Source organism: Stegastes partitus, unplaced genomic scaffold (assembly GCF_000690725.1).
Source record: "Stegastes partitus isolate 25-593 unplaced genomic scaffold, Stegastes_partitus-1.0.2 Scaffold1670, whole genome shotgun sequence".
In the NCBI taxonomy this organism is placed as follows: Eukaryota; Metazoa; Chordata; class Actinopteri; family Pomacentridae; genus Stegastes; species Stegastes partitus.
Window position 1 is genome coordinate 9,875 of NW_007579401.1, and position 21,608 is coordinate 31,482.

At 45.2% G+C, this 21,608-nt stretch overlaps 1 protein-coding gene across 1 annotated transcript in view; it reads right to left on the reverse strand.

Moving 5' to 3' along the window:
- The window catches only part of LOC103371934 (multidrug resistance-associated protein 1-like), a 29,444-nt gene extending 7,929 nt beyond the window's left edge, over window positions 1–21,515 (reverse strand). Inside the window, 20 exon segments of the mRNA XM_008301428.1 lie at window positions 626–698; window positions 1,700–1,889; window positions 6,408–6,575; window positions 6,767–6,983; window positions 7,159–7,382; window positions 8,264–8,398; window positions 11,833–12,012; window positions 13,246–13,352; window positions 13,708–13,826; window positions 14,833–14,990; window positions 15,075–15,252; window positions 15,507–15,710; window positions 15,777–15,926; window positions 16,692–16,753; window positions 17,020–17,145; window positions 18,618–18,814; window positions 19,618–19,705; window positions 20,588–20,734; window positions 21,191–21,394; window positions 21,498–21,515. Coding sequence (XP_008299650.1) covers window positions 626–698; window positions 1,700–1,889; window positions 6,408–6,575; window positions 6,767–6,983; window positions 7,159–7,382; window positions 8,264–8,398; window positions 11,833–12,012; window positions 13,246–13,352; window positions 13,708–13,826; window positions 14,833–14,990; window positions 15,075–15,252; window positions 15,507–15,710; window positions 15,777–15,926; window positions 16,692–16,753; window positions 17,020–17,145; window positions 18,618–18,814; window positions 19,618–19,705; window positions 20,588–20,734; window positions 21,191–21,394; window positions 21,498–21,515 — 2,945 coding nt within the window.
- Window positions 21,516–21,608: the final 93 nt, after the last annotated feature.

The window sequence follows — 21,608 nt, forward strand, 5'->3', positions numbered from 1 at the left end:
AAAAAAAAAAAAAAAAAAGGGAGTTTTTACAAGATTGAATTTCCCTTCTGGGATAAATAAAGTATTTTTCATTTCATTTCATTCATTACCTGCATTAGCAATGTCTCCACAACTTCAATGAGCAGACACACACATCAGATGATAAAGGGGCTCTGTGTGTAATCACATGTCCAATGTCACTGCAGATGGTAAGAGCCAACCTGCTGATCAGGGCTGACCAATCAATAAATCAGCAGGAAAACTGGCTGCTCAGAAAATTACAAAATACCAATACCAGCACTGATGCGGCAAACAAGTGGAACTTCAGGCTTGCAGTTTTAATTTTATTAAAGTTTTTTCACAAGTTAAAGAAAACATGAAACTCTGAACTCTTTCTCGTTTTAGTTGCATTCAGTGTTTTTCATTTTGATGACATGATCGCAATCAGAAATACTTCATGGATCCTGACGAGAAACTGCTCATGTTACAGTTGCTCCAATTCATAGTCTTAGAAATATAAATACATAGATAAGCATAAATAGAAAAATATGTCCTGAAAATATGAATTTAAGTAGAAACAGTACAAGCATCAATGTAAAGTGTGCTTTTCCTTAGAAGATAAAGTGTGTGTTGTTTGTGTTTGTACCTGATCAGCTGTTCCTGAGAGAGATCGATGGAAAAATCTGTCACACTGAGGCGAGACACCGACTTTCTGCTGCCTGCAGACACAAACATGAACAAAATGTAAAAATTCTACAGCAGTTTGTGTGTTTGAGTCAAACTATAGTGAGTCTGGGTTTGAATTTACTGTCTAAATGTACACAGACTGTCCTGAAATCTGATTGGTCACTTCAGATCTGATCAACTGTTGGATCTTTTTTACTGAAACTCTGATGTTGATTTAGAGAAAGTTCAGCTGACGTGACTGATGGACTGACTGACTGTATTCACACATAACTCATTGTTAACTGCATCAGTCTTTTCCCTGTAAAATCTGAATCCAGTTTATCAATATGTAACTACATAACTCTCCCTCTGACATTTTAAGCATAATGTTTGGGCTTTTTTGCCTTAATTCAGAGCAGTAGTAGGCAGGGAAGGGCGAGAAGAACATGGAGAGACCTGCAGCAAAGGGTCGTGAGTGGGAGTCGAACCCACGACTGCTGTGTTGGGTTACTATAGCTATCTATAGCTAAGTACAGCTAACTACAGCTAACTATAGGGAACTACAGCTAACTACAGCTAACTATAGGGAACAATAGCTAACTGTAGGGAACTATAGCTATCTATAGCTAACTACAGCTAACTATAGGGAACTACAGCTATCTATAGCTAACTGTAGGGAACAATAGCTATCTATAGCTAACTATAGCTAACTTTAGCCCCTGTTCATGGGTTGCCCCTATAGCTCAGCTAGCTGCTAGCTGAGCTATAGGGGCAACCCTCTCTCTGGCATTTTAACACGCTTCTGTCCTACAACAGCAGCACACAGTTCCTGACATTCTGTCAAAGCTTTGGGTGTTGTTTGGTGGATTCTCAGTGGCTGAATGTGGTCATGTCTACAAATCAGTTTTAAATTAATGTCAAGTGTGTCATGACTTCAGAAACAGCAGCACTCTGCTTCACACCTCGGAGCCCTGCACACTGTATTTTTATTCTGTGTTGGTTATTGATGTTTTCTGTGCTGATGCTGCTGATCAGTTTAAATGTGGGTTCTTACTCTTGTCTCTGAAGGTGGAACTCTCTCTTCGCTGGGTTATACTAAAGGTGTGGATAAGTTTAGCAAAGGATCCCTTCCTGTCCATCAGTTCCATGTAGGAACCCATCTCTGAGATGTGGCCGTCCTCCATCACCAGGACCAGGTCTGCTTTAGAGAGGAAGCTGAGGCCGTGAGTCACCAGAACCCGAGTCTGAACAAAAACAACACAAACATTGCAAGTTTGGAGTGAGCATGTCTGAACAACAGCACACAGTACAAGTTTTAAACAGGCCAGAATTGCCTCCTGAGACCAAAGAGTCCATCTCATCCACTGAAGGTCCCTTGTTCTCACTGGTAGTCCAGGTACTGCCTCTCCTGGCCCACCGGCCCAGACATGCTGAAGGGCTTTTATAGAAAAGGCCCCAAAGTTATGGGTATATTCAGGTTGTAGTTTACGTTGAAGTGGTTTTGAACTGTCTAGTTCTTAAATTGTTGTTGCTGGAGCCGTGTTGTGTCGATAAGTGAAATATGTTTAATGAAGAATATCTGGAATCATTCGTATACACTGTCTGACATCTGTGGGTCTGGCCCAGTTCTGTTCCAGTTGTGCAGCTATTGTCGTTCTGTAAATTTCAGAACACAGAAAAAGCCATGATCTGCAGTTTCTGAAGTGATTGTAGCCTTCTTGAGTTAATTCAAATACATTCTGATGAGATGTAGCGAAAACCATAATCACCAGTAATAAAGGGGATTCAACCGATTTGCCTACTGTCTTTATTCCTCTTCTCTGAATGACCTGGCTTCAAGAGGTGTTCTGGCTGACACCCCCTGTGGGACTCTGTTACCATGGGCCACGTCCTACCATCTGCACTTTCTCCCACCGGGACCCAAGTGAGTTTGCCTGGCTGAGGATCTCGTTAGAGAATCTCTTACCCCATGAGGCAACTGAATTGTTCAAGTATCAAATGCTGGTTGATCACCTGCAACTGGAGGAAGCCAGGTTAATAGCAGACACCTACCTTAGTTCACCAGCGCCCTTCTCAGATACTATGGCTGCCCTCAATGACAAGTCTGGCCAACCACACTAGATAGCACTGAAACGGATCGCAGCTGTCTTGGATGATGGCTCGGAGAGAACTATGATCCTACTGGATGCTGCACACTTGTTGGGTGTGCAAGGGATCCCAGAAGACTTATCACTGCACACAATTAGACAGGACATACAGTCACTCCGTGGAGCCTTATTGTCATTCTCTATCACTTCACCCTCCAACCCAAAGACCAAGTACAGGATCACCAGTGCATTCACCGCTGCCTGCATTGGAGCAGCAAGACATACGTACCCCATGGAGCAGTTCCCAAGGAGTTAAAAACACCTCATTGGCCTTCCCATACTGAGCCTGACTTACGTTAAGGCCCTGCTTCTCATTGGGAGTGACCACCCCCACCTTGTCACCCCATAGAACCTGTCAGATTGGGACCTCCAGGAGGACCTGCTGCTGTACACACCAGAGTAGGCTGGACTCCGCAGGGACCAGCAAGTGTGGTCGACCACATCTCCCAACCACTACAGTGCCTACTGACCACAGTAACACCCCAAGTGAGGTAGCTTATGAGGCATGCTGAGAAACTGTGGTTGGTTGATACCGTACCATTTCGCAGTGAAAAGCTAGTTACTCAGTCAAAGCAGGACACAGAGACTATCAGCACTCTCAAGACCAAAATCACTGGGGTAGAGGTTGATGACATTCACCGTATGCCACCCCTCTGTACCACTGTAAGGAAATGCCACTCCTTCAAGCTACACCAGCTGTTGTCATGGCCATCTTACGGAGTGTAGAAAGGTGACTGGCTAGAGACCCTGCACAAGCAGAAGCCTACAGAGTGGAGATGGAGAAACTGATCAAGGCAGGTTCTGCAGTCAAGTTAGGTGCAGAGATACCAGTCAAGGACAGTTATGAAGCATGGTACATCCCTCACCATATGGTGAGCCATAACGGCAAGAACAGACTAGTATTTAATTGTTCCTTTCAGTATCAGGGCTACAACCTGAATGATTACTTGCTGCCTGGCCCAACCTTAGGCGCCACACTTCTGGGGTTTTTACTGCGTTTCTGGGAGCATGCAGGCGCAGTCAGTGGAGACATCAGAGGTATGTTCCATCAAGTTCACCTCCTCCCAGAAGATCATGCTCTGATCAGGTTTATTTGATGTGCTGTCGGCAGGTATTGCCATTTGGAAGTACGTGTAGCCCCGTTCTGCTACATTTGCCCTGCAGTGGCACATTACTGAAAACAGTCAGCCAGGTGAAGATGTGAGGATCATAGTGGAGAAATGCTTTTATGTTGGCAATTGTCTCCAAAGTGTTCCCACCATTGCTGAGATAAGACACCTTGTTGACAAATTAAGAGCCCTGCTAGCATCTGCAGGATCTGAGTTACGCCAGTGGGCCAGCAATGAACCTGATGTAATAAGTCACCTACCTGAAGAGAGGTTATCTGCCAATGTTGAGTTGTGGATGGCTCAAAGTAAGACCGATACCCCAGAATGCACCCTGGGGCTAAGCTAGCTCTTTTATAAGGATGTCCTTGGCTACAAATATCATCACATGGATTGTAATTCTTTATCATCAGGATGTCCTAATAGTTCTCTTAAAAACCTTCAGCTCATACAGAATGCTGCAGCCAGAGTTCTGACAGGAACCAATCAAAGAGATCATATTTCTCCAGTATTAGCTTCTCTCCATTGGCTTCCTGTAAAATCAAGGATCCAAATTAAAATGCTGCTTCTAACATATAAAAGCCTTAATGATCAGGCTCCATCGTATCTCAAAGACCTGATTGTTCCATATTATCCTAGCAGAGCCCTTCGCTCTCAGACTGCAGGTCTACTGGTGGTTCCCAGAGTTTCTAGAAGCAGAATGGGAGGCAGAGCCTTCAGCTATCAGCTCCTGTCTGATGGAATCAGCTCCCAGTTTGGGTTCTGGAGGCGGACACCCTCTCTACCTTTAAGATCAGGTTAAAAACGTTCCTGTTTGATAAAGCTCATAGTTAGAGCTGCTGGGAGTCATCTGAGCTGTCCCTTAGTGATGCTGCTATAGGTTTAGACTGCCGGGGGATTCCCATGATGCACTGGGCTTCTCTCCTCTCCTCTTTATATATATATATGTGTATGTATATGTTTCTATAGTTGCCTATCACCATTACATATGACTAACTCTGTGACTCCCCCCGAGGTTCTCCTGCGCCTGCTCTCTCTGTGGATGTCTCTGGATCTGGAGCTCCTGAACTACAGCCGCTGGCCTCACCTTCTGCATCCTGCTGCCCCACCATGATGCCTCCTGTTACAAAAGGACAATCACTTCTAATAACTTGTTTAACTGGAAACTAAATGTTAGAATTCATCCTACATCCACCCAACCGGTGGAGGCAGATGGCCGTCCCTCCCTGAGCCTGGTTCTGTCCGAGGTTTTTTTTCCCCTGTGGGGGTTTTTGGTTCCGTCCCACCAGCAGACTGCTGAAGCTTATAGAGAATCCAGATGTTTGGATTGTTGGGTGTTTCTGTCTTTGTGAAGCGCTATGAGATGACTGTTGTTGTAAATATGCGCTATACAAATAAAATGGAATTGAATTGAATTATGATGTCCCAACAATGCAGGAACATCTATAAAGTAGTGGCAAGTCAGTACGACCTTTTAGGATTCATCTTGCCCTACACCACTCTGGCCGAGGTGCTTGTCAGGCACCTTTGGGATGACCACTCTCTTCTCCTCTCTCTTCCTTCCATACAGGTGTAACCACCATTACATGTCACTAACTCTGTGCTTGTTCTCTCTGCAGACATCTCTGGATCTGGAGTTTCACGTCTCTGACCTCCAGCCACTGGCCTCATGCAGAAGGCATCACATTGAGCTGTAGCAGTACAGCTAGAGTCTCTGAGATAGTGATGCTGCTGAAAGAAGCTATGACGCTGGGATCCGCGTATTCTTCACAAACAAGGAACCTCTGGAGCACAGACAGTCCCTTCCACTGTCTCAGGAGGCTCACATTTACCTTTTTTCTGTCTAAATGACTCATTCTAGAGATAAATAAAGCAGTCATTAAGGCAAAAATCAGCCTCATGTGGTGTTAAATTTCAACATGAAAACAACATGGAAGCAGCTTGTAACTTTGCACATGTGATAACAACATATTGAACCCTATGAACACTAGATTTTGTTTCCTACCAAAGAATCCACATCACCATTTTCTTAGTATTGCAAAAAATTGGAACTTTGTCAAACTTGCCACATATCACACTCTATTGTGTTAGAGCCTCAAAAATCGGTGAAATGTCGACCAAAGACTGCATTTTAGAAGCAAATATGCATCCATTCATAGATATACACTTTCTGGGGCCACAACACCACTAAAGTTTGCAATCTTCACACTTTCATCCATTTTCAAGGGCCCATGATAAAAGATTTGAACCTGCTGGAAACTATTCTGTCTGTGTATTTTCCTAATTTCATGGCTTTTGGAGTTATAATTCTGAGATATTGAACCCTTAAAATAACTTCTTAAGAGTTTTTAAGGGCAAAAACAAAAATTCTAAAAACAGCCTGAAAACAAATGAAATTCTAATTTTAATTTAATTTTAAAATATTTTAAAGTTGTGAATGACAACTACAGCATGAAGTATGTCTGTCTAGGACCTGGAGACAGAACAGCTACAAGTCAGCAGCTCTTACTTTGTCTTTGAGGAGTCCTCCAGGTCCAATGACTCGGTCAAAGATGTGCTGTCCCACCTGAGCATCGACCGCTGACAGCGGGTCATCAAGCAGGTAAACATCCGACCTCCTGTAGGCGGCTCGAGCCAGACTCACCCTCTGCCTCTGCCCCCCGGAGAGGTTCAGCCCCTATAGGGGTAAATATAAGCCGAGGTAAACAGTCAGTAATAAACAGTCGGTAAACAACAGTCAGTGAACCACAGTCGTTCAACAACAACTTCCTGTGGACAAACCCCTGCAGGGGAGACACTGTTGATCATCCTATGGACAGAGTCCTGCCGAGGAACAGTCAATCCAACATCAGAGGAAAGTGTTGGTACCTTCTCTCCAATTTCAGTGCTGTCTCCGGCAGGCAGGATGTCCAGATCCGGCATCAGAGCGCAGGCGTCCAGCACTCGGTGGTACCAGCTCTCTGTCTTTTGTCCACCAAACAGAATGTTGTCCTTCAGAGAGGCGTTCTGGATCCAAGCCTGCTGTGGGACGTATGACACTGAGCCCTGCAATCCAATGTCAAAATAATGTTTATTAATATGATTTCTGGAGACAGTTTCATTACGTTTAAAGAGTGTCTGGATTTTTACATTTGGCAGCTGTAATGCTGCACAGACACCTTCCACCATAACACAAACTGTTTGTTTGCTTGTGTGGTGCCTCTCAGCAGCTGCAGGACTGCTTTGCAAGCACAGACTGGGACATTTTCTGCCATCAGGACCTGGAGGTGATCACCTCAGCAGTACTAGGCTCCATCCAGCACTGTGCTGACACCGTCACAGTGAACAGGCATATCTGGGTGTTTCCCAGCCAGAAGCCCTGGATGAACAAGGAGGTCAAGGCACTGCTGAGGGAGAGAAACAGCGTTTTGAGGTCTGGAGACCGGGACCTGTACAGCTGTGCTCGAGCTGCTCTGAAGAGAGGCATCAGAGAGGCCAAGACGAACTACAAGCAGAGGATTGAGGAGGACTTCAGCAGCAACAACAGCCGGCAGGTCTGGCAAGGGGTCCAGCACATCACCAACTTCAGATCCAGCAACACCATTGCAGTCTCAGGGGACGCCTCACTGGCAGATGAGCTTAACCACTTTTGTACCCGTTTCAAGGCTGAGCCACCAGTGGGGCCCACCAACATCCCTCCAGAGCCAGACCTTCACTGTGCAGGTACAGGAGGTGAGGAGAATCCTGAGGGCAGTGAAACCCCGGAAAGCTGACGGGGTGACAGGGAGGGTGCTGAGGGACTGTGCTGACCAGCTAGCTGGGATTTTCACCAGCATCTGTAATTAGTCCCTGTAATTAGTGCTCCATCCCACCCTGCTTAAAGTCCTCCACCATCATCCCTCTGCCAAATAAGAACAACATCAGCCGTCTCAACGACTGCCGGCCAGTGGCACTAACCCCCATCATTATGAAGCGCTTTGAGAAACTGGTTCTGAGTCACATCGCTTCATTCCCACCACCCACACTCGACCCCCACCAGTTTGCCTATAGAGCCAACCAGTCTATGGAGGATGCCACCGCCGCTGCTCTGCACACCACGCTGACACACGTGGAACAGCGAGGGAGCTACGCGAGGCTGCTCTTCCTGGACTTCAGTTCGGCTTTCAATACCATCATCCTGAGCAGATTGGTGAACAAGCTGGGGGACCTGGTCTCTCCCATAACATCTGCAGCTGGATCATGGACTTTCTGACAGACCGGTCCCAGAGGGTGAGAGTAGGGCCCCACCTGTCCTCAGCACTGAGCACCAGCACCGGCGCTCCACATGGCTGTGTGCTAAGCCCCCTAATCTACGCACTCTACACCTACGACTGCACCCCCACCCACCTGAACAACACCATCATCAAGTTTGTGGATGATACCACGGTGGTGGGGCTCATCTCTGGAGGAGATGAGACCGTACAGAATGAAGGTGGAGCGACTGTCAGTCTGGTGCATCACCAACAACCTCATCCTGAGCACCTACAAATCGAAGGAACTGATTGTCGACTTCAGGAGGTGTACACCAGACATTCAGCCCATCACTATAAACAGGGACAGGGTGGAGATGGTGCCAGACTTCAGGTTCCTGGGCACCTACATCGGTGAAGACCTGACCTGGACTACAAACTCCACTTCAATCCAGAAGAAGGTACAGCAGAGACTCTACTTCCTGAGGATTCTTAGGAAGAATAACCTGAGAACTGAGCTCTTGTTGTCCTTTTACCGCTGCTCGGTGGAGTCGGTGCTGAGCCACAGCATCTCGCTGTGGTTCTCCAGCTGCACTGCAGCAGAGAGGAAGCAGCTCCAGAGGGTCAGTAACACTGCCCAGAGACTGACTGGCTGTCCTCTTCCATCTCTGGAGATTTACAGCACCCGCTGCCTCAGTAGAGCTGCAGCATCATCAGAGATCCCTCACACCCCGGCCACCACCTCTTCAAACTTCTGCCCTCAGGGAGGCGTTTCAGGGCAATAAAGACAAGGACAAACAGACTGAAGAACAGTTTTTATCGAAGAGCTGTCGTTGCCATCGTGAACTCACTGTGAGCAGAATTTGTGGACACAATGGCGCGACACAGAAAGCAAAAGACAGGTTTAATAACAGGCAGAGGTATTCAAGAACGGCAGGCAAAAGACAAGGTCGGAAGCAGAAAAACAAGGTCGTAGCAAGGCAGACTATGACTGTGAGAACACTGGGACGAAGACCGTGAAGTGCAACGAACTGGCAACGAGACTGTGAGACACACAAGGTAATACAGACGAGGTAATGAGGGGAGATGGGAAACAGGTGAGGGAAAGCCATCAGGGAGCAGGTGCGGGAAGTAAATCTAGGACAGAGACAACCGGTAAAGTGATTTCAAAATAAAACAGGAAAGACAAGACATAAAATGTGCACACACAAAACAGAAACTTGACAGACATGACAGCTGCCCTGAACGCCGCAAATTCTCAAACATCATTCTTCACTGTGCAATAGAAAAATCACTGTTAATAGACAAGTGCAACATCAATACATAACAAGTGTGATTTTCCTGGAATTTCTTGAACGCAATATCCCAGTTGTTTTTTATTTTTTAAATTTATATTCATATTTTTTATTCTATATTCTCTTTTTTCTAGTCTTCATCCCTTTAGCCCGTGAACTGTACAGTCTTGTGAAAAAATGTCAACACTATGTCTTGTGTACTTTTTGTCCTGATGTTTTGCATTGCCTGCAAGAGCTGCTAACTCAAATTTCGTTGTGCTTTCTTGCACAATGACAATAAAGAGATTCTGATTCTGGTTTTTCATGTTGTATTCAGTTTGAAACCTGTATCTACAGGATGTGTTCTTTCCTGCTATGGTTCATATAAACACGAACATTATGCACATTAAAATGTATTTCCCCTAAACCCCCATTCACTGGAGTTTGTTCTCTTCGAAAATATACATTTTGTGTCATATGAATGACTATTAAGCATTGACACTTTCTCACATAATAAGCAAACCTGAAGAATGTGAAACTTGTTGTTTGCTCACAGATTTATAATCACATGCAGTGGTCAATATATGAAGATCACCCCTGCTTCAGCTCGGCACCTGTGAACAGAACCAGCATCTGCTGATTCAACTGACTGTGTCAGGAAGCGGGGTTTTGGGCTCTGATGTTTTAATCCATCTCCTGCAGGTTTCCACCAGGGGGCGTCCTGGGGAATTCCTGCTGTGCTGGGGCTCATTCCCTGCAGGTGTGTTCTTCACACACCCGCAATTCATCAGGCTTGTTATTCCGTGGATAAATGGAGCTGGCTGCCAGTCACTCATGGCCTGAGTGTTAACCACCGTGGTAACGTCAAGCCTCCTCCTGAGTTTTCCTCGTGCTTCTTCCTGAGCCTATGAATAACTGTCTCTCTCCTTCTCTAAAGGTTTTTCCAGTGTTCCCGCTCCTCGCATGTGGTTCCCCTCAACCTGCCTGCGCCAGACCTGAGTTTTCTCTGTGGCTTCCTGGATCCTCGGTTCACAACTGGCAACGTTCTTGCCTCTCACTCACTCCACTGTTTGACCACCATACCAGCCGTCCACAAACCCACGTCGACATCCCCGCCTGCATCAAGCTCATCGTTGCACATAGCAACCTCTGCAATAAACATCATTTTTCCAAACTCCTTTTCTCCTGAGTGTTACTCTGCATGTGGGTCAGAAACCTCAACAAAACCATGACAGACTGCCCTCTGTTCATTTATATTATCACAAATACTTTGGCTGAACAAGCTAATAGTAAAACACCGGAGCTGAACTAAAATAATGATCTGAGTTTGATTAGTTTTGTCTGAACAGAAACCAGAGAGCAGTCAATTCAAAAGGTTTATGTTGGGTTCATACAGCTGTGCTCATAGAAACACTGTCTGGTTAATAGCAGAGCAAAGTTTGGTCAGAGTATGATGGAATGTCGGTGTTTTTTGTTGATGTTTCAGCCTATTTTTTCTCATTGAAAACATTAAAATTGAAGGCAGATTCATGCTGGAACAGATAAAAGACATCACGATGGTGTCTGTTCATTGCTGGAAGGTTGTTTAGTCACAAAGACCAAATAAGCTCTCGTCGGGTGGTGACGTCACTGCTGGCCCCACACCCTCAACATTTCTTCACACCCACTAACAATTTGTGTAAACTGAGAAATTGGCTTAAAATCCAAGAAAAATGAAAAAAAATTAACATAGTTTCCTGTCAGGGCCGCAGGTGGTTCAGTGGTTAGCACCGTGGCCTCACAGCCAGAAGGTCGCCGGTTGGCGTCCCGGTGAGGACACCCGGGATCTTCCTGCGTGGAGTCTCCATGTTCTCCCCGTGCAGCGTGGGTTCTCTCCGGGTTCTCCGGCTTCNGCAGGAAATCTCTTTCATAACAACAAATCAAAGTGAATCAATGCTCCTGATTGGATGTTCTCTGTTATAAATACCAATAGATGATTAATGTTCTGATCAGTGATCTATCAGCTGCAGGACCAGCAGAGTAAACGGACCAAACACAGAAACGCATTCATGTGATTTCTGCATCAGCAGCTGAACACATGTAGGTTTCCATGGCAACAGGATGCCTCCAGTTTGTGATGCTGGAACTGCTTCATTCAGTGTTTCAGCAACGTACAGATCAGCAGGTTTACAGAGAAAACATCATCATCAGGGACCAGTTAAAGGGAGACACTGAGCACAACCTGGACCAGGTTAGCATCAGTTACCGTGGAGACCTAGCTCCACGGCACCAGTTACCGTGGAGATGCAGCTGGTTAAAAGAGAGCCACCTTCGCTATGCTGAAAACTGACTTTAAGCTCGACATATCTGATAACCCACTGATCTGGCTTCGTAGTGCAGAACTCTGGGTCAGTGTATGATCTTGACTTGTGTCCTGTGATTCCAGACAGGGTTCAGGACTCTGATTTCTTACTGTTTTGCTGCAGCAGAGTTTGGACAGTGGGATGATGCCTTGGTGGGGGCGGAGCTGCAGGTAGACTAGGTAGAGCGGTGAACACATCCACAGGTAAACACACGGGAACCACACAAGGACAGTGTGCTGGAAACACTTGGTGAGGTCTGGTGTAGAGGTGTACCAGGTTATGTTCCAGTCCTGAAAGCACAAATCACAAATACAAGCCAACTATATGCTGTTAACCAGAGCACACCTCACAGCTGATGTCTGTGGAAAGTTACAGCTTCTCTAACGTCTGTGAAACAGCAGCTTAAAATGAACTCACCCAGAGAGGATCCAGACCACTGCCACTGCACAAAGTCTCCATTTTCTACTCTTTCTTCCCCTTCTACTGTTCCTCACCAGTTTTCTTCCTCTATGTAATCTTGTGTTGAATTTGCCAGGAGTTTCTGCTGCTGCTCCAGTTCTGTAAGAAACTAACGCTGCAGTGAGAAATCGCTGCGTGAACGTTCCCTCCCTCTCAGTCAGCTGAGCTCAGCACAGAGCTCTGCAGCATGAAGCAGGATCTGAGGTTCTGGAGGTCACTTCTGGTTTAACTCTGGGTTTTAAGGACTCAACAGTGACAGCCTTCTTACATCGCCACGGTAACTAATGTTGAACACCTGAGCTGCTCCGGAGCAGGTGATGTTCCAGGTAACAGATCACAACATATTAAAGCTCCTTCTACTGACCAATCAGCTCTTCGGAAAATATCCTCATCACTCTTGCAGAGGTTCGTGTGCAGATAATAAGAGTGAAGGTCAGAGTTTTCAGCCTTCAAATCATCATCATAACAACAGTTGATCAGATTTATTTCGTGCTTTTCTAGACACTCAGACGCTTTACCCCATCAGTCATTCATCCGGCGGTGGTAGCTACGGTTGTAGCTACAGCGGCCCTGAGGCAGACTGACAGCGGCGTCATCCTCCACAAAAACATGAAAATTGTTATATTTATTACCTGATTTTTTAATTCTTTAAATGATTTATCTTCTGTGGGACAGAACAGAACTGTTGGTGGAGGTGCAACACAGCAAGTTGCTCAACACTTCATTTCGAACCAACTGTAAAAAACTACAATAGGCAGAAATGTAGTGAAACCTGAACTTTATTCAAAAACAGACACAACTCAACATTTTAACCTTTATTTTAAAAAAATCTTGCATTAAAAAAAGCTACGGTTCTATTTGGATGAGGTCACTGGTGACATCACTCGGACAGCCAGAGTTTGAAGGTTCGGTCGTAGGAGCTTGTGGCGATCAGCTTTCCGTCAGGCGACACATCAACACCCATCACCTGGAAACAAAAGCGAGTTTGAGCCAATCAGATGGCTGTGCTTCAGCAGACCAATGAGTAGAGCTCCAGCAGACCAACCAGAGCGCAGCGTTCATACCTTGCCCTCGTGTCCAGCGAGCGTCTTCAGCGGCGTCCAGCCTGGGTGACTCCAAACCTTTGCTGTGTTGTCGTAGGCACCGGTCAGCAGGAAGTGACCGTCTGTGGCTACACAGGAAATGAGGTCACAGATATAAACAGGAATTAGGCATGAGGAAGCAGTACAGGTAAAACAAAGAGAAAACTAAAAACATAAAAAAAACAGTGTTGTGCTTTTTAACGTCACCGATTTTCATCTTAATAGTTGTTTTATTGTCAATAAAGCTGTTTGTTGACATTTTTTATGTTGACAAAGATTTTTATGTCAATCAAGTTTTTTCCACTGAGAATGAAGATTTTTTTTTTTTGTTGAAATACATTTTTTTATGTTAATGAAATTTTACACTGATAAAGTTTCTTATGTTAATAAATCTTTACATGTCAACAAAATTTGATGTTATTTTATGTTAATAAAGTTTCTTACGTTGGAAACGAACAGCTGACAGCAGGTTTTGGTGGGCGGGGACTGTGTATAGACACTTCCTGTTTCTCAGCTCCCACACCTTACAGGTGTTGTCACCACTTCCTGTTGCCAAGTGATACCTGTGACAGAAAGAGAGTCCTCAGAAACACAAAACTCAATATTTTAACAACATTTTAACACTGAAGCAGCTTAAAGATTATCATGATCAACAAAGTTTGGTGTTGTCAAAGGCTGGAGTTGATAAAGTTTATTCTTCAAACTGAACGCATTGTCATGGACACCAACAGAACCACGTGATTGGCTGTCTATACAGTGCTGTCCTCTGATTGGCTGTGTTNCTACATAGCTCCCTACATAGTTCCCTACATAGCTCCCTACATAGTTCCCTTCATAGTTCCCTACATAGCTCCCTACATAGTTCCCCACATAGCTCCCTACATAGCTCCTTACATAGTTCCCTACATAGTTCCCTGCATAGCTCCCTACACAGCTCCCTACATAGTTCTCTACATAGCTCCCTACATAGTTCCCTACATAATTCCCTACATAGCTCCCTACATAGTTCCCTTCATAGTTCCCTACATAGCTCCCTACATAGTTCCCTTCATAGTTCCCTACATAGCTCCCTACATAGTTCCCCACATATTTCTTTGCAGCTGCTTATTTCTAACTTACAGCTGCACATTAGACTAAACATGAGACTTTAAACTTCTTACATTTAAACATGAAATTCAACATTTGGGGTTGGAGGAAATCCCTTTTGGTTTTGTCAGAGTGAAATAGTTGTTATTGATTGGATGTTCTCTGTTATAAATACCAATAGATAAGCAATGTTCTAATCAGTGATCTATCAGCTGTAGGACCAGCAGAGTAAACGGACCAAACATAGAAACGTGTTGATGGGATCTCCGCATTTAGTAACGCACAGCATCAGTTACCATGGTGATGTAGCAGGTTAAAAAAGAGCCTCCTTTGTCACACTAAACTCAACCCACCTGCTAACATTAATCTCACTTGGTGGTACAAACTCATGAATATTGTTTAGGACGAAATCTGACTGCAGACATCTGCTGTCGACGCTAAGCGATGTGTGTGTGTGCAGTCAGGCTGTGGTTGCGTACCTGCCACAGAAAGTAGAAGCACAGAGCAATCTCGATAGGAGCAATCCAGACGCTGTTGAAATAAACCACAAAGTCCATGAGCTTCTGCGTGTCGGCTGAGATCAGGTTGATGATTTCTCCCAGAGTGCATTGCTGCCGCGCTGCGTTGCTCATCAGCAGACTCTGAGGGTTAGGGTTAAAGCTTTGAGTGTTTCCACATGTGCTTCAGATGTTGAGGTCGTATGAAGGTGTCTCTGTCTGTCTCACCTTTCTGTAGACCAGGCCCATGACTGCAGTCTTCACTCTCATTCCGACAGTGAAGCAGTGAAACATGAACTGATGATGGAGGACAGACTGAAGACAGGACAGAATGAAGAGCAGCGAGGCGAATAGGAGACCTTTCCACATGGCAGCGTCTTTATCCCGCATGAAGCCGAGTAGCATGCTGACGACAACATAAATTATCACGGAAAACAGCAGTGCACAATGAAGCAGTTCACAGCATTGAGTTTATAGAGCAGGAGGGTCTTTACTTTGTGAAATCAAACCATCTGGAAGCTGAAACTCTCCAATAGTCAGCTTGTAACAACAGCTGAGGTTCTCAGACTGACAGCGTCAGGATGACTGTCAGGCCAGGTGTTGAGAAAACTGACCCAGAACAGCATCGGCCAGACCTCAGTATACATATCTGGGACTCACCTGAGCACCTGCGGCACAGCGAACATGACAGCGTCATGGACGAAGAGACACAGCATCCCAACCAGGAAGTACGGTCCGAAGCTCCGCCCCAGAGCTCGCAGCAGGAAGAGGCAGCAACCCCGTCCTTTCTCGTCCTTCCTCAGCAGCTGGGTCGTTTCTGTCGGCACAGCAGAATGGGACCGGGAACGGGACCAGGACCAGGACCTGCAGAGCAACCGAACAAACACAGTGTCCGTTTTTCAGGTGTAAACAGGTTCAATGTAAAATGACCTGAATCATAAAGTGTCATACTCCATCTGTTTGCAGTTCTGAGTCCAGGACTTCTCCAGTTCTGTCATGATACGGATTGATGAGTCCTGGTCCCGCAAAGTCCAAAGATCTGCAGCCTGCAGGGGGCGCCGGTAACCTTGAACCACCAAACTGGCAGCAATACAAAATACAACTTTGTATTAGTCAAGTAAGAGTGTGGTCGTTCTCATCAGCATCAGTCTGAAGTTATCTTGGCTGCCTTCAAACGGGTCAGTCGACATGAAGGTCCGATACACCTGCTGCGTGTCAACACAGGTAGACATTCACTCACTGTGCATCCATGAGCTCATGTAAAAACAGGTTTAAATGTCAGGATCAGTTTAGTTGGCCTGCATTCATCTTAACAACGGACGTCTCCTCAGTGAGGTACAGGACTCACAGCCCAACACATCTCATGGATCCAGTGACTCAGTATCAGTCTGACGGCATGAAGCCGAACTTGTTAAACACAGCACGTCCCACAAATATCTTTCTTTGTAACGCTGAGGATGAGGATCCACGTGGCAGCATTTTCAGTTGCTTCTGTCGTCTGAGTGCTTTCAGTTGGAAAGGTTCTAGAAAGGTGTTGGTGTCATCACTGGCAGTCCTGTTCAGGGAACAGGTCATGTGGGCGGCCTCGTCACTGTCGTAACCTCCGCAATGGACACGTGAGTTCTGGCTGTTTGTGACATGATGTAAAAGTGTGGTCATAAAACATCCATCCATTATCTATACAGCTTAATCCTCACTAGGGGGTGGAGCCTATCCCAGCTGACTCAGGGTGAAGGCAGGTTCACCTGGACAGGTAACCAGTCTATCACAGGGCTCCAATGACAGATGAGTGAGAGATTTTTGATGCTAGGTTAGTTTTGGTAATTTGAGTCATGATGTTCATACCTACTGAACCAGAAGAAAAAAAACTTGGAGAGAAACGAGGCATCTTCTTCTGGACACGGATTCTAACAAGAAAGGACAGTGTTCAGTGGCAGAAGATCCAAATTTAAAGGACATATTGAAAAAATCAATCAGCAGGCTGCCTTAGATGTAATCTCAACAACAAGGTACGTGGAGGCGAGCTGAGGCCAGCATGACTGTGTTTAGCAACAGCTTTACAGTCACCAGTGAAGGTGCAGAAGTGAGCTGGTACTTACATTGAATCTGTGCTTTAGCACACAGCTGTTCGTAGATGAACAGACCTGAGAAGGGCTCCAGATGTGGTAGTTACCTGGATGTTGGCGTGTTTGTCGGACAGCGGTCGGCAATCAGAGAAGCAGCTGAGGACGAGTTCGATGAGTTGGAGGGAAAAACATATGAAGAAGGCCACAATACGAAGAGCATCAGATGAAAATCCCTGAGAGAGCAGAGAGGTGGGAGGTCAGACTTTAAAGTCACTCTTTGTTCAGTTTAATTCAGCAAAAGACAAAAAGGAAAAATGAATCAAGCAATGGACCTGTAAAAAAACACATCGTCACAAACAGAAGAACGTTTTTCAAAGACAACACATAAAAGAAAATATATGATGTAAAATGAAATAGAATTCATCTTTAATCTGGGATTACTTCATCTCAGATCAGTTTCTTTCAACATAAAACAAAAGAAAATCTGGATCATGAAAGAGGATGAAGCTAAAATGTGAATTCTCCTGCTTCATGTGGAGAAGTCCATCCTTCAGCTGCTGAGGACTGAAAACAGCAGCTTGTGACTCATGAGCTCCTCCATCTGCAGCACTTTCTCATGACTGATGTGGTTTTAACTGATGTCAGGAGAAAAAACCTTCTACAGTTTCATCAGCAGTTTTTATCCAAAGCGACGTCCATCTGAGAGCAGATCCAGCACCAGCAAGGATCTGGTCAGGAGAAGACAACCTGGATCAGAACCACAGAATGAGCTCAGGTGTGACAGGGTTCTGATGCCAGTAGCGGCTGTAGGGAGGAAGTAGGACTTTTTTTCTTTTTTTGCTTGTTTGTTTGTTTGTTTCCAGGCTGTCAGGTGTTGAGTGAAGAGCTGCTCTTCAGTCTGTTCTTACAGACTGAGAGGGAGTCAGCAGATGGACCAGTTTGGTAACTGGTTCCACCACCAGAACCACAGAGGAGGAGAGTCCAGCTACCGACCTGGACCTGTTGTGGTGGTTGAACCAGGAGACTTGTCTGTTGTTTCCAAGAAAACTTGTTTGTGATTAGCAGCTATTTGTGAAAAACCATGAGCTCTCACATTTACAGTCACACCTTCAGAGGAATGTTGGTTTAGAGCAGGACCTCTGCCAGAGACGCTTTAGGTTCAACAGCACTGAGTCGTGAAATACTGCAGCTGAGAGACGAACGCCCAGAAAAAGAAACAAGGTGAGAAGATTCTGGAAAAAGCTGTTGCAGCTGATGATGTGAAATTGTTTCAAGAGTTTCAGTCAGGATTTAGAAGCACATCGTACAGAAGCAGCACTGATGAAAGTCCCCGAGGATCTTCTAATCGCCTCATCAGGTGCAATGGTTTCCATACTGGTCCTGCTGGATCTCAGATTAGATTAGAGATCAGATAGAACTTCATCAGCGCTGCATCTGATACAGTTGATTGCAGGATCTTATTACAGCGACTGGAACATGTCACTGGGAACCACACTAAACTGGTTTAAATCATAACAGAGATCAGATGTCTCCTGTATCAGCTTCTCTTCAGTGGCTTCCTGTAAAATCCAGGATCGAATCTAAATCCTGCTTCTAACATATAAACTCTCCATGAGCAGCTCCATGTGACCTTACAGACCTNCCCCCCCCCACCACCCTAGTGAGGATTAAGGTGTAGAGATGATGGATGGATGTCTCCTGTCACCTTGATGGAAACGCAGCCACTCCTCCTCTCCATCTCTCCCAACATGGCGGCAAGCAGAGATGACTTCCCAGAGCCAACATGTCCGACCACGGTCACCAGCGAACCTGTCTTCACCTTCACGTTGATCCTCTGCAGATATGGTGGCCCGCTGTTGGACCAGGAAAAGAATCCACCCTCAATCAGCACAGCGTCTCCATCTGAGGACAGAACATGGCTTCACATATGAAAACATGGTTCCGTCTCACACATGATTCTACCAGCGTGACTCTATTCTCAAGGTGAGCTCAATCCAAACATGAAGTGCATTTATCTACAGATATACTCAGAGCAAAGAAGCAAACGTAAACGAACACAACATGTTATGGCCAATCAGTATCCAGTTAAAGTCATCATCATTACAGAGCCTAAATGAACAAGGTTAGGCTTAGTGAGTAGAACAGGTGTCCTCAAATCTTAAGGTCACATGTTCAATACCAGCTTCCTCCTTCCTCCAGATGCTTTGTTCATCACAGCTTTCATATTTCAGCTTGGACATTGGGTTTCGGTGCACAGGCCTCTTGTCTAACAAACCAGCAATAACTCATGATACTGCTGTAGAAAGTTGAATGTTTAAGTTGTTCAGTTTGTAGTAAAAATGTTTTGCCATTCACACAGCATGATATACTCATAACAGCTCATAGTCGAGGTGAAATCTTTACACGTCCTCAGCTGTACCAGGTGAAGACACTCCAGTGGCTGTGTTGTTGTGTCTTTATGTTTAGAATTACATCGATTTGTTTCAGCGGTCAAACCAAAATGTAGTCAGATGAAGTCAGAGTTCATTTAAACACATGAAACTCAAAAACTTTAAAAAAATGTCATTAAACCTAAGGTTTGCTTTAAAGAAGTATACACATTTTTTTTGTTTGGAGCAACAGGTCCTCCCTGCCCCTAGGGTTTGTGTTAAGCTAGGCTAACAGTTTCCACCTTTGGTCTGTGTCATACAGGTGAGACGTTATACCTGGGCTACGAGGAAGTCTCTTTACATTGTCGGGCCTCAGTTCGTCTTGACTCAGGAAATTTCCAAGACGTCTGAGCGAAACGATGGCCTGAACACACACAACAGATTAAATACAACAACAGATCTTCTTGCTGATATTTTACCAAACTGATGTAGAAGAGACACCAGAGAGCTTCTCCACCTTTACCACAGTCAGCACTGTAATCATCCATCCATCCATCATCTATACACCGCTTAAGCCTCACTAGGGTCATGGGGGGCGGAGTGTATCCCAGCCAACTTAGGGCGAAGGCAGGTTCATCTGGACAGGTTGCCAGTCTAGTAATCATTCATCTTAGCAGTTTGAAATCAGAGGATTTTCAATCTTTCTCAGAGTCCGTCAACGGGACACTGATTCAGATCAGATGTCTCCAAGTATGGGTGAGAAGAAAAGCGGATCTAAAGCATTCTGTTCTGAACATTTAGAATGAACTGAAACATCAGATCATTTTTAAACTGAACATTCCAATTGTGTTTGTTTTAAATTTAAGTGTTTGTTTTACATGTTTGTACTTTGACAGCATACGGAACCTGATTCCTGTGAATTGCTGATGGGTTCAGCAGGAGGGTTTCTAACTTCTCTGGTCTTCAGTCACTGGCTTCATGGACAACACTTCCACCAACTGACACCTATTAACCAATCAACATCCAGACTAATGCAGGGGTACACCCACTGTCCAATCAGAGCCTGTTTTGCATTTTCATTTGAAACAAGTAAACTGCTGGGTTTCTGCCTCTGAGGACAAAAATCTTTCCAGAAAGACATTTAAAATGACAGTTTACAGTTTTGCCATCAGTCTGCAAAGACTGTCAAGTCCTCTCAGCCACCCTTTAATGCTATTCATTCAAACTGTAACACTGCTTTTCCTTGACTTGTGGATGTAGACTGGTCCTAGTGGAGGATGGAGGTTGGCCACTGGCTACAACTTGCCTGCATGGTGGTGCTCATGGCGAAGGGCAGCTGACTCAGAGGTGTCTTCAGGATGTTGATCAGAGCGACCGAAACAAAGATCTTCTGAGCGTCCAGAACATTCTGCTCATCAATCAACACATAGACTCCAAACACTGTCAAAGCAATCTGAGACGACAGGAGAGACGAGAAGGATCAGAAAAGATAAAGACAAAGCTGATTGATCCCTCACCAGAGAAATTCACAAAGATGAGAAACATACAATGAGCTGTGTGCAAAAACAAAATCCTGAACTGTTTGTCATGCACACTGCTCAGATTTCAGCTTCAAACACATCACACTGGTTTTACTGGGAAGTCCCAGATGAGAAACTCAGGTCTCTCATGAGACCTCCATGAAGAAATAAACAAAACAGAAAACAGTTTGTTCGACACTCTCAACACATTCATAGTGATGACCTAAAAACCCACACAGCCAATCACTTACTGAGGTGGCTGTGACATCATTCCATCTGTTTCAGAGAGTGGGCTGTAGCTGCCTGAGTCAACATCAGGCAGATGTTTAGTCACTGACCAGATGTTGAGTCAGACTGAGGTTTACTGACCATGCAGGTGTGAGTCTCACCAGGAAGGATGAGGAGTTGAAAGAAGCCAGGGAAACAGAGTAAAGGATCTGAGACGTCTTTAGTGCGCTGAGTTCTCCGTCTCGCAGGATGTTGACTCGTGGCAAGAAAGCTCCTTCCCAAGAATAAAACTTCAGGATCTTCACTCCACCCAAGATCTCATTCATCAGTTTAATACGACTGTCGGTGAACTTCATCTGAACCTCCTGACAAACACAAGCAGCAGATTGTGACAAAGTTTCCTGATAAGTCAGCGCCAAAATATTGAAATTCCACAGAGAAACAGATGGAAGAGAAGAAGAGTCTCACCTGCAGTTTGCTTCTCATTTTAGCTATGAACCCATTCAGAGGGAAGATCAGAACAACTGCAGTGATACCAGCAAGAGCAGGCAGCCCGAGGAGCTGTGGATCAATCAATCA